The sequence below is a fragment of the Caretta caretta genome, chromosome 27, assembly GCF_965140235.1.
Source record: "Caretta caretta isolate rCarCar2 chromosome 27, rCarCar1.hap1, whole genome shotgun sequence".
Classification (NCBI taxonomy): domain Eukaryota; kingdom Metazoa; phylum Chordata; order Testudines; family Cheloniidae; genus Caretta; species Caretta caretta.
Genome location: NC_134232.1, coordinates 7,899,801 through 7,912,669, shown reverse-complemented (window position 1 = coordinate 7,912,669; position 12,869 = coordinate 7,899,801). Strand labels below are relative to the sequence as shown.

The 12,869-nt window shown below is 45.6% G+C and overlaps 1 protein-coding gene across 5 annotated transcripts in view; it reads right to left on the bottom strand.

The window, feature by feature from the left end:
* Positions 1-5,961: 5,961 nt before the first annotated feature.
* The window catches only part of DDX42 (DEAD-box helicase 42), a 33,343-nt gene continuing 26,435 nt past the window's right edge, over positions 5,962-12,869 (bottom strand). For all 5 annotated transcript variants that reach the window (XM_048830127.2, XM_048830124.2, XM_048830126.2 and 2 more), the window contains 3 exons: positions 11,365-11,475; positions 9,096-9,197; positions 5,962-8,015 (listed from right to left, as the gene is read on the bottom strand). In XM_048830127.2, the coding sequence (XP_048686084.2) occupies positions 7,275-8,015; positions 9,096-9,197; positions 11,365-11,475 (954 nt within the window). In that variant the 3' untranslated portion in view covers positions 5,962-7,274. The remainder of the gene's footprint in view (positions 8,016-9,095; positions 9,198-11,364; positions 11,476-12,869) is intronic.

Genomic DNA, 12,869 nt, shown 5'->3' with positions numbered 1-12,869 from the left:
CGGCAGGCTGTCAGCTCAAGCCCACAAACAAGGGCAGTCAGACAGGTCAGTCCGGTGGAATGGACGTGGCTTGGACCATCGTGCCAGGCCAACGAGCTGTGCACTGTTTCACTGCAAGCTGGAGCGTGCTTGGGGAGGAGTTCAGTATCAGTCTGTCAGCCAACCCAAGTGAGCACTGGGTTTTGCTGAATGGTGACCCCCCACCCCCCGCTCCTCCAACTGACATGCTAGTAAGGGCAAGTGCTGTGGGCGCTGCTCTGGGGGTGGAAGCCCACAGACATTCTCACCCGGAAGCTTTTATTGAAACCAGGCACAAATAGTGACTCCTTTAGTGCTTTCTATTAGGAAGAGGCAGCGTTGTCTAGTGGGTAGGGCACTGCACTAGGAGTCAAGAGATGTGGTTATGTTCACATCTCGGCCACTGACTTGCTGCTGGGTGATCCTGAGCAAGTCGCTCCCTCGCCCCTGTGCCTTTTCCCCTCTGTCTAGTCTATTTGGACTGCAAAATTGCTGGGGCAGGGAGTCTCTGTGTTTCTACTGTGCCTAGCACAATGGGGCCCTGATCACTGTTGGGGGCTTCTACCTATCACCAACATATAACTACAAAACTGAGCCGGGCCCTCTTCTAATGCAGTTAATTGCCCCGTCTTGCTAAATGACACTTGCTGATTCAATTGGACACAGGAATGTTCTTTCCTTGAGGTGTACGTTGTAAATGTTCCATCCTGCCCGTGGTGGCACATCAGTAGTAATTCCTTACCTGTCTCCCAAGTGATGAGGGGAGGTTCAATTGACAGCAACGGCACATAGTGCTTTGAGATGCTTTGATGAGAGGTGGTCCTTTAATCTGGCTGCACAAGTGGAATGATGGGGCCTATTTTCATGAGTGCTAAGCAACCACAACTGCAGTTAAATGGTCAAAGTTTGCTCAGTACCTCTTAAAATCACGCACATGTGTATCGCCTTCCATAGGAGGATCCAATTGCTATACAAATAGCCGCAGAGCCTTCACATCACATCTAGCAGCTAGAAGAGTTTATCCCCATTTTACAGAAAGGGAAACTGAGGCACAGTGAGGGGAAGTGACTTGCCTGATGTCACAGAGGCAGAAATAGAATCCTAGCACCCTGATTTAGACATCGAACCATGCTCCTAAGCAAGTGTTTTCTTCTAACATGGATCATGCTCCCACTCTCCTGGAAGAAACAAGTTCCTAGAGCGACTCCAGCAAGGCCTCCTGTCTTACACGCACATTCTTTTCTTGACTGGCCAACACGCAATGCACTAAACACACTGACACTTTGTTCTCTGGAGAAGGCACCAGCCCCTTTGTGGATCTAACACAAGCCTGCGAGCTGACTTTTATAGTTCCCTGGCACTGCTCGGTATTTGCTCGTTAAAATCTGAGAGGCCTCTGGTAGCTTAGACACCACAGTGAGGAATTTCAATAGTGGTATCAAAAAAGCGAAGGGGCAGGATGAAACAGGAGAGAAACAAAAGGCCCTGACAGATCCACGGCTTGGTCCTCCAACCACAAGCTGAGCCACATGAAGGGACGGTAACAGATCGGGGGGATGCAGATGGAAACTTCATAGCACCGAGCTGCCACGGTTTGTTCAGTACTCCAAAGATGCAGAGTGGGATGAGACGCTGAGTAGCATAAGGGAACGCAAATCATGGCAAGAGCTCCTGCACTCCAGCCATCGTGCCCACCCACCCCTGGAGTGCCAGATCTTCTCATTCTCCATACCGAACCTTTGACATGCCAATTTCCTCCAGGCAGCTGGAACCTGGCAGAGCGCAGCTTGAGACAATGCAAAGCTTTGTGCTTAGATTCATGGTGTGTAGACTTCAGAGATTCCATTTAAGTGGTCTGGGAGACTACCCCAATACTGGCGCTCCCTTTCAACCAGAGCCATCAGCTCCTAGGCAGAGCACCAAAGAGGGGCTCAGCTCAGTGTTTTGGTTGAGTCTGATCTGCTCTTTTAGATGGCAGCTCTGAGGAAAGCTTTGTGAACTCTGCTTGTCTTGATGAAAGAGAATGGTGGTTAGATGACATATCAATCAGAAACTACTCTGAATGCCAGGCCAGACTAAGATACTAAGGTGCCTAGGTAATAAGACAGGTGTCTTAGCTTAAACTGTCTACAAGCTAGAGCAGGGAAGTGGGAGCTAGGATGCTGGTGTTCTGCTCCCAGCTGACTTGATGCATGGCTTGGGCAAGTCAAAGCCACTCCGTGCCTCTATTTCCCCAGCTGTAAAATGGAAACAAGGCCTATCCTAGCTCACAGGCTTTGAATCTTAATTAATGTTTGTAAAGCGATTAGCACCTTTCATCAGAATATTGCAGGAGAAACACAAAAACTCCTCTCACCCTTTACTAAAACCCAGTGGACTTTTGGGGAATAAGGGGGAACATATAAATAGCCATACTGGGTCAGACCAAGGGCCCATCTAGCTCAGTATCTGGTCACCCACAGTGGCCAATGCTAGATACTTCTAAGGGAATGAACAGAACAGGGCAGTTTCAAGTGCTCCATCTCCTATCATCCAGTCCCAACTTCTGGCTGTGGAAGATTTAGGGACACCTCCGCGGAGCATCCCTGACCATCTCAGCTAATAGCCACAGATGAATCTATCCTCCGTGAACTTACCTAATTCTTTTTTTAAGCCATTTATATTTTTGGCCCTCACACCATTCCATGGCAATGAGTTCCACAGGCTGCATGTGTATTGTGTGAAGTACTTCCCTATGCTTGTTTAAAACCTGTTGCCTATTAATTTAATCAGGTGCCACGTAGTTCTCAGGATACCTGAAGGGGTAACCCCTCCCTAGTCACTTTCTCCAGACCATTCTTGATTTTATAGACCTCTATCACATCCGCCCTTAAATGTCTCTTTTCGAAACTGAACAGATTTCCTTTTAATCTCTCCTGCTATGTTCCATCTTTCTAATGATTTTTGTTGCCCTTCTCTGCATCTTTTCCAATGCAAATCTCTCTTTTTGGGGGAATCAGAACAGAACGCAGTATTCAAGGTGTAGGCGTACCATGGATTTATATAGCAACATTAGGATATTTTCTGCTTTATCATCTATTCCTCTCCTAATAGCTACTAACACTGTTAGCTTTTTGAACTGCTGCTGCACATTGAGTGGATGTTTTCAGAGAACTATCCATGACGATGCCACGATCTGTTTCTTGAGCAGTAACAGCTAATTTAGACCCCATCATTTTGTATTTATCGTCGGGATTCTTTTTTCCCCAATGTGCATTACTTTGCCTTTATCCACACAGACTTTCATCTACCATTTTGTTGCCCCATCACCCAGTTTTATGAGATCCCTTTGCCATCAGCTTTGGACTGAACAATTTTGAGTAATTCTATGTTGTTTGCAAATTTTGCCACCTCACTGCTCACCCCCTTTTCCAGCAAAAAGAAAAGGAGTACTTGTGGCACCTTAGAGCCTAAGAAATGTATTTGAGCATAAGCTTTCGTGAGTAGCTCACGAAAGCTTATGCTCAAATACATTTCTTAGGCTCCAAGGTGCCACAAGTACTCCTTTTCTTTTTGCAGATACAGACTAACACGGCTGCTACTCTGAAACCCCTTTTCCAGATAATTTATAAATACATTGAACAACACAGATCCAAGTACCGATGCTTTGGGGACCCCACTATTTAACTCTCTCCATTGTGAAAACTGACCATTTATTCCGACCCTTTGTTTCCTATCTTTTAACCAGTTCCTGATCTATGAAAGGACCTTCCCTCTTATCCGTTGACTGCTTAGTTTGCCTAAGAGCCTTTGGTGAGGGACCTTGTCAAAGGTTTCTGAAAGTCCAAGAACACTGTATGAACTGGATCACCCTGTTTCACATGCTTGTTGATTTCCTCAAAGAATTCTAGTAGATTGGTGAGATGTGATTTCCCTTTACAAAAGCCATGTTGACTTTCCCAACATACTGTGTTCATCTGTGTGTCTGATAATTTTGTTCTTTACTATAGTTTCAACCAATTTGCCTGGTACTGAAGTTTGGCTTATTAGCCTGTAATTGCCAGGATCACCTCTGAAGCCTTGTTTAAAAATAGCCATTACATTAGCTATGCTCTTGTCACCTGGTACAGAGGCTGATTTAAGCAATAGGTTACATACCAGAGTTAGTAGTCCTGCAATTTCATATCTGAGTTCCTTCAGAACTCTCTGGTGAATGCCATGTGGTCCTAGTGACTTATTACTCTTTAATTTCTCAATTTGTTCCAAAATCTCCTCTACTGACACCTCAGTGTCACTGGGACAGTTCCTCAGATGCGTCACCTAAAAAGAATGGTTGGGTGTGGGGATCTCCCTCCCAACCTCTGCAATGAAGACTGATGCAAAGAATTCATTTAGCTTCTCTGCAAAACCCTTGTCTGCCTTGAGTGCTCCTTTTGCAGCTCGATGGCCCAGTGGGCTCACTGACCGTTTGGCAGGCTTCCTGCTTCTGGGGTTCTTAAAAAAAATTGCTGTTAGAATTTGAAAATCAACTACTGAAGGACATGAAAACTTTCTTGGCCTGCCTTATTATACTTTTACACCTGACTTGCCAGAGTTTATGCTCCTTTATATTTTCCTCAATATGCTTTGACTTCCAATTTTAAAAGGATGCCTCTGTCTCTAATCAACGTTTACTCTGCTGTTTAGCCATGGCAGCATTCTTTTGGTCCTTTAGTTTTTATTTGGGGTATACATTTAGTTTGAGCCTCTATGATGGTGTTTTTAAATAGTCTCCATGCAATCTGCAGGCATTTCATCCTTATGACTGGTTCCTTTTAATTTCCATTTAACTAGCTTCCTCATTTTGTGTGTCATTCCCCCTTTTGAAGTTAAATGCTACTGTGATGGTTTTGTGGCATTTTTCCCTCCCCAAGGATGTTAAATTTAATTACATTATGGTTTCTATTACTGAGTGGCTCAGCTTTATTCACTTCCTGGACCAGATCCTGTGTTCCACTTAGGACTAAATCAAGCATTGTCTCCCTTTATGGGTTCCAAGAAAAGCTGCTCCAAGAAGCAGTCATCAATGGTGTCAAGAAATTTTATCTCTGCATCCCTTCCAGATGTGCAGTCAATATGAGGTTAGTTGAAATCCCCTATTATTATTATGTTTTCTGCCTTTGTAGCCTCTCTAATCTCCCTGAGCATTTCACAATCACCATCACCATCCTGGTCAGGTGATTGGTAGTATATTCCTACTGCTATACTCTTATTGTTTAAGCATGAAATTTCTATCCATAGAGACACTGTGGTACAATTTTTAGACTCAGACTTTAAGGTCAGAAAGGACCGCCATGATTATCTAGTCGGATCTCCTGCACATTGCAGGCCACAGAACCTCACCCACCCACTCTTGTAAGAGACCCCTAACCGCTGGCTGAGTTACCGAAGTCCTTAAATCATGATTTAAAGACTTCTAGTTACAGCGAATCCACCATTTAAAACCTGACCCATGGCCCCTGCTGCAGAGGAAGGCAACCCCCTGCCCCAGTTTCTGCCAATCTGACCTGGGGAAAAATTCCTTGCCAAACCCAAATACGGCAATCAGCTAGACCCTAGGTATGTGAGTGAGACCCACCAGCCAGACACCTGAGAAAGAATTTGATTCATTTTGGATTTTGACTTTGACCTTATGCTTTCTACAGTGCCACTCCTTCACCAGCGTGACCTACTCTGTCATTTCTATATATTTTGTATCCTGATATTACCCTGTCCCATTGATTATCCTCATGCCACCAAGTTTCTACGATGCCTATTACATATCAATATCCTCATTTAATGCCAGGCACTCTAGTTCATCCATTTTAGGATTTAGATGAGAAGGGTGTATAGTCTGCAGTTCTGCTAGGTCTCTATCCAAATCCCAAAACAGCTGAAGAGGAACAGATGGGTCGGAGAGAAAAAAAAAGGCACATGCTAGGTATGTATCCCAGTAATAAAACGTTTACTAGAGCAAGCAGAAAGTAAATGAACAGCTGATAAAGAAAATGTCACAATGTCACAAAAACCTGACAGTTTCCGATACTTCTCTTTGTAGAAACAAGATTGAGATGAGAACAGAACTGTTTCAGCAAAAAGGGTTTTTTTCTACCATTATGGCAAAAAAAAAAAAAAAAAGAAAAAGAAAAAGGAAGGAAAAAACCCAGGGAATACACACAACAGCAGTTAAGAGTTAAAATCAGTCAAGCGAGATTTTACATTTTTACTACACGTCTCCGATATTGGGCGATTTTTGACCCATCCCACTTTACTACTTACTATGTTCTTCCTAAAGGCTTATCAGCAGCAGGTCCCTGGATTTAAGAATGAGTTCCCCTCCCCTGTGGTTAGTCTTGTCTCATAAGGGGACACTGGACCATGATTAAAGTGGCATATATCAAAGGGCTTCCCTTTTCTCTGAGAAAGCATTTAGCCCTCTCACAGTGAGCAAACAGCCACAGCAGAGATATACGCTCGCTATGCAGGCTTCCACCAAGATGAAGGTTGTTTCATAAGAGGGGTTCTTTAAAAAAATAAAAGCCAGGTGGTGCAAAGGCAACAGAGTATTTGCTACAAACTGGCTAGGGATTCTGTCCTACATTACACATAGAATTATGGTAAATTGGACCAGACAAAAATCCCTTGAACTGCTTGATGAAATAAACCTTTTATATCTGGCCATTAGCGACACATGGATACATTCTTAATTGGGGGGGTGGGGGAGGGGGAAGGGGTGTGATTTTGAGACCAAATTCTGTGGGGGCTCGAAGAGAATATGGGGGAGGAATAGATCGGAGACCTTGGTATCACGCAACTCATTGAAAGATTATGCTTAAACAGGTGGATCCTGAGCATCTCTAGATGGACTGGCTTTTAACATCTACATTGATTAAAGAAAACAGACTACCTTAAACTTTTCTGGACGACAGTTTCTTAATGTTCTCAGTGTGTGGAACAAATGGCCTCTTTCCTCCTAACGAGATCTGTTTTTAAATCCAGCAGAAAGTCACTTGAGTGGACGAATATTTAAATGCAGAACCCAGGAGCTTTATCAAAATGATTTCTCCCTGACAGAAGCATTGTGTTTACACGTCATTAGAGTGAAGCTGTCTGCAGATGTACCAACTCCGACTCATATGGGAAGTTTGCATGTTTCCTTCCCGTCTCCCCACTCCTCAATAACCAGTTATCAAAACCCAAGATCTTCCTTAAAAAGACATCACTGCCTGTGTGGATCCCAGGTTACGATGCATCAGCTTTTAACTGTCCCATCGGCTCTTCTTGCGCTTTGGGGGCTCGGGGACAGCAAAACCATCCGTCTTGCTGTCCCGGTTGCTGCCATCTTTCTTGTTCTCATTGATCCTGCTCTCGTTGTTTCTACCCTCGTTGTTCCTACCGTCACCATTATTGCGGCCGTCACCATTATTGCGGCCGTCACCATTATTGCGGCCGTCACCATGTCGGCTACTGTTGCTTCCACCACTAGAATGGCGGCTTTCACCGTGGCGGTGGCTGTCCCCATGGCGGTTATCTCCCTGGCGGTAGCCATCGCTGTGGCGACCACCACCATCTCCATGGCGCTGACTGTCACCGTGGCGACCACTACCATCTCCATGGCGCGCAGGACTGTCATTGTGGCGGTTGCTTCTGTTGTCACTGTATCGTTCTCTGCCGCCACCACCACCGCCGCCTCCACCACCACCGCCGCCGTTGCCGCCTTCTCTGCTGTTGATGCTGGCACTTGTGCTGTTGTATCCCTGAATTCCCATCCCTGGATAGGCAGGCACACTGCTCAGGTTCCCAGCACTGGTAAAGCCTGGGATTCCCTTTACTGCAGCAGCGGCAATCGGACTGTCAGGACTTGCAGCATTCTGCTGTGCTGAATTTGTTGGTACTGAATTCAAGCTCCCAGCGCTGGTCCATCCACTGGCCCCAGCAGCAGAGCTACCAGTCTTCTGGTTGTTTAAGCTGGCAGCAACAAAGTGGCTCTTGTATTGTGACTGCAGGAAATAGAAAAGAGTGTTAGCCAATACACAGCACCAGGGGAACTCGCGAACCAACGCACACATAGCTCTGGGGAGGTCCCATGTGAAAAGGGCTCCTCTAAGAAGCCGGTCTTTGAGAATATTAGTTCTGTGCTTCTGAACAAGAGTGAATTAAGTACACACCTGTTGGCAGTACATACAAATATATGTTGAGCTAAAGAAGGGGACTCTATTATGGAGTTTGTTTGTATACCCTGTCGCGAAGGGACTGTCTATCTCATTAACTCTTAAAACTCCCAGTACAACACTGGTGCCAAGCAATCTACACAGAAGACAGGAAAGAAAGGGGACTCCTTTAATGATGCAGGACATGTCTGATACTGGGGAACAGAGCCCAGATGGAGAATGGAAAGCAAGGGCCATCCTGTAATGCAGCTGCACTGGTCAGATGACTACTAGCAAACAGGAGATGCATGGCAAAGTTGCTTTGTATAACTTGCCATTCAGAATCCTGAATTAACTCTTCTACTCAGGACTGCAACAGGACGCCAGAGTGTTCCCAAGAATTTAGTTATATGTGGACGATACGCCAAAGACTCCAATTCCCTGACAGCAATCAAACCGCGGGATTGTGCTACTGAGGAATAGTTCCTGAAGGGATGCGAAGAGCACCCACACCACAGAACAAAATGCAGGGAATGGAAGTTTTCACTACACAAGCAATATTAACAAGCTGCAAGAGGAACTGAATTGTAAAAGCATATTTTAAAGTTTCCAGAACAGGTTGCTGGTGAAGTCTCTCAATCCATGATAGCTTCACAGTTTTACTAGAAACTAGAGCCAAGAAGAGGTTGTGTGAATAGCACAGGACATGTATTCTGTTTGTATGACGGCCAGCGTAGCCACTCAGAATTAAAAACAGAGAAAGGTATGATTTTCAGGTGTTAAAGTACCCAACTCATACTGAAGCCAACAAGGTCTCTGCCCCTCCAGAAAACTAAGCCCATAGCTTTGTCTCTGATCAGTAGTAAAAAGTCCAGTGTTTACTTCATGAGCTCTTCTTTTGACCTAGGGAACACAAGTGATCAAACAAACCTGAAACGCTGCTTTCATTGCAGACAATCTGTCTCCCATTGCCCCAGTGGATGGTTTGTACGCCTCATAGTTACTCATCACGTTGCTGCTGCTCCCACGGTCCTGAGGAGAAAGCAAAGGGGAAACTGAACTGATCTCTCTAAACTACACACTTTTCACCTCGTCCTACCTCCAAACTCAGGGACTGGATGCTACTCTGCTGTACTAGAGTGCCTTTTCCCTGAAGATCGCAAAGCCTCACAACAGCCCTGAGACTGTATGCAGTATAGTTGTAGTGGTGTCAGTATATTAGAAAGACAGGAGTGGGGTGGGGTAATACCTTTTATTGGACCAACTTCTGCTCTCTCACCAACAGAAGATGCTCCAATAAAAGATATTACCTCACCCACGATGTCTCCCTAACAGCTGTGAGAGGCAGGGTCATTCCCACTTTACTGATGGGGAAATAGCCAAGATTAGAACTCAGGAGTCTGGTCCCCTGCTCTAACCTCTAGGCAACATTACCCCAGATGCAGCAGTCCATAAAGAAAGAGGAGTTAATAGCGGGGAGGGAAAGAAAAGAAAATTTATATCTGAAGGTGCACCCTTAACTCAGGTAAACAGGCATTTGTGGGATATTCTCATTTCCACGTCTGGAGAGGTGAGCACGAATCCAGAACAGAAGAGTCCCCTTAAAACCGGTCCCTGCCTGTCACATGGACCCTGTCTACAAGCCTACATAAGAACCTAAGAATGGCCATACTGGTTCACACCAAAGGTCCATCTAGCCCAGTATCCTGTCTTCTCACAATGGCCAATGCCAGGTGCCAAAGACGGAATGAACAGAACAGGTCATCATCAAGTGATCCATCCCCTGTCACCCATTCCCAGCTTCTGGAAAACAGAGGCTAGGGACACCATCCCTGCCCATCCTGGCTAATAGCCATCGATGGACCTATCCTCCATGAATTTATCTAGTTCTTTTTTGAACCCTGTTATAGTCTTGGCCTTCACAACATCCTCTGGCAAGGAATTCCACAGGTTGACTGTGCGTTGTGTGAAGAAATACTTCCTTTTGTTTGTTTTAAGCCTGCAGCCTATAATTTCATTTGGTGACCCCTACTTCTTGTGTTATGAAGAGTAAATAACACTTCCTTATTTACTTTCTCCACACCAGTCATGATTTTATAGACCTCCATCATATCCCCCTTTAGTCGTCTCTTTTCCAAGCTGAAAAGTCCCAGTCTTTTTAATTTTTCTTCACATGGAAGCCGTTCCATACCCCTAATCACTTTTGTTGCCCTTTTCTGAACCTTTTCCAATTCCAATAGATCTTTTCTGAGATGGGGCGACCACATCTGCACACAGTATTCAAGATGTGGGCATACTATGGATTTACATAGAGGCAATATGATACACTCTGTCTTCTTATCTATCCCTTTCTTGATGATTCCCAACATTCTGTTCGCTTTTTTGACTGCTGCTGCCCATTGGGTGGACGTTTTCAGAGAACTGTCCACAATGACTCCAAGATCTCTTTCTTGAGTGGTCACAGCTAATTTAGACCCCATCGTTTTATATGTATAGTTGGGCTTAGGTATGCCTGAGCAACAGCTGCAGCTGAACCAGGGCTGAATATGATTTAGCTGGAAGAGCAGACGAAAACAAAAATCTGCAGTAGTTAAGGTTAAATGCTGACCCGGCCTTGACCCTGGTTATTGTACTGGTGCTGCACATGATACATCATCAATACTTTTCAAGCTAAACTGTGCTCTGTGCCGGCTCAGCTACGCTTGTTGCAGACCCTCTGGGCAGCAACGAGTAGTTTTTCTAGCACAGACAGAGCTCTAATGACTCTTCCCAGCCAGTCTAACTGAATTCCATACATTTTTTTGGTGTCAGGAACCAACCTGTGCAGAGCTTCTTGGCTCAACTATATCCTGTTATCGTGGCGCAGTCACCACTCCCAGGACCGGTTAGGATGTACAGGTTTTGTGCTGAATGTCGATTTCAGGAAAAGGCAAGTCGAATTAGAATCACATCCCTCTCAGACCTACTCTGTGGCTCTAAACACAGTCACCAAGGCTAGCACAAGGAGTTTTCTATGATCCGTTTAAATCTCAAAGATTCTGAGCTGTGCAACAGTCTGAAATCAGATAAGCTGAATCCTGTGTAGAGGCCCTGTGGCGTTACGCTCCTATGTTAGCCTGGATTTTCATGATAAGAGATGCTAATTCTAAGTTTACGTTTTCAGGGCTCTGAAATTAGCCCCCTAAAGTTCTCTACTTACAGAGCCATCTGAACCCAGGCCAGGCCGCTCACGGTACCCTAAGCCACCACCGCCGATGTTCAGCTTCTTGCCTTTCCCTCCCTTGAAACGGGATTTCCGGAACCAGGCATTCTGTACGAAACAAAGACAACTCCTTGAAATGCAAAAAAACAGCTCAGTAATGCAAGTGTGGGAAGAGAAAGGTTTAGTTTGATCGTTTTGAAAGAAACACAGAGATGTTTTATTTCCTGCCCCAAAACAGACCTTGTCACAAGCTGATGGGATAGGTGAAACAGCAGTACTGAAACTAAACTGCAGATGGACTCATGCCATGTTTGTGACTGGATGCTTCCTCTGTGTTATGCATCTTGTGAGCACTGGTTTTGTTTATTAAACGCTTATGCCATGTTCACGGTTTGTTTTTTCTCCTGTAAAAATACAGGAACAAAGGCATTCTCTAATGACCTTCATCATGGGAGGTCTATGGCCTTCCACATGTCACTGTTGGGATCCACTGATCCCATCAATTCACCCCAGCAACAGGCTAAGCAGAAACTACAGTCCCGAAGGCAAAAAGATGCTGCCACAGTTACTTGGAACATTCTGAGTTTGCAAAGTTTTACGTCTACACACAAGCACCGTCCCAGGGTTTTATGAGCATTGGTTGCACCTGCCAAATGCCTGGCTTGGTTTGCTCAGATCTGGTGGAATCAGTGAGATAAAATTTTCAAAAGTGCCTAAGCGATTTAAGAGCCTAAGTCCCATTTTCAAAAGTGATCCCAGGAACCTAAGCCTCATTGAAAGTCAGTGGACTTACTCCCCCTACTCCAGTGGTCCACAAACTGTTGGGGGGGGGGGGCGAGAAGGGCAGGGGGAGCATAGAGGAACATCCAGGGGGGCATGGCAGGACCCAGGCCAACCCCCATGAGGGAGTGGGAAGGGAGCATCACCCGGCCCTGCTCCGCCCCCAGCCCTGCTCCCTGCCCCTGGCTGCAGCTGCAGCCATGGTTCTGCTCTTGGCCCCTACTCCCAGCTGCGACTTGGCTCCTGGCCCCCACTCTTTGCCACTCCCGGACACTGCCTTCAGCCTGGCCACAACTCCGCTCTGGAACTGGGGAGTGGTGGGGCAGGGGCGCCAAGAGAAAAAGATTGGTGACCACTGCCCTACTCTAAGTCACACTGGAAATTGGGCCTTTCAGACATTTCCAAAATATTTACCCATACAATGTCTAACCTATGTAGAGATGAAGTCATGAGAATACTAACTCCATCCCCAAATCTCCTGCTCCCCAGCTGATGTGCTGGGCAGTATGGGAAAAGTACTTAAGGAATCCCAGAATGCGATGGTACAACCCTAACTATCAAGCATGCTTCCTGTGGAAATGCCAGAATAGCTTGGACAGACAGTGTTGCTGAGCAGATACCAGGAACAGGTAAGAACTATTTCACAGAGCAGATGTCTCAGCAATGGCTGCCTTGCACAACTCTCAATTAAGCCACATTTTCTAGGTCCCTGCCATAAAGAC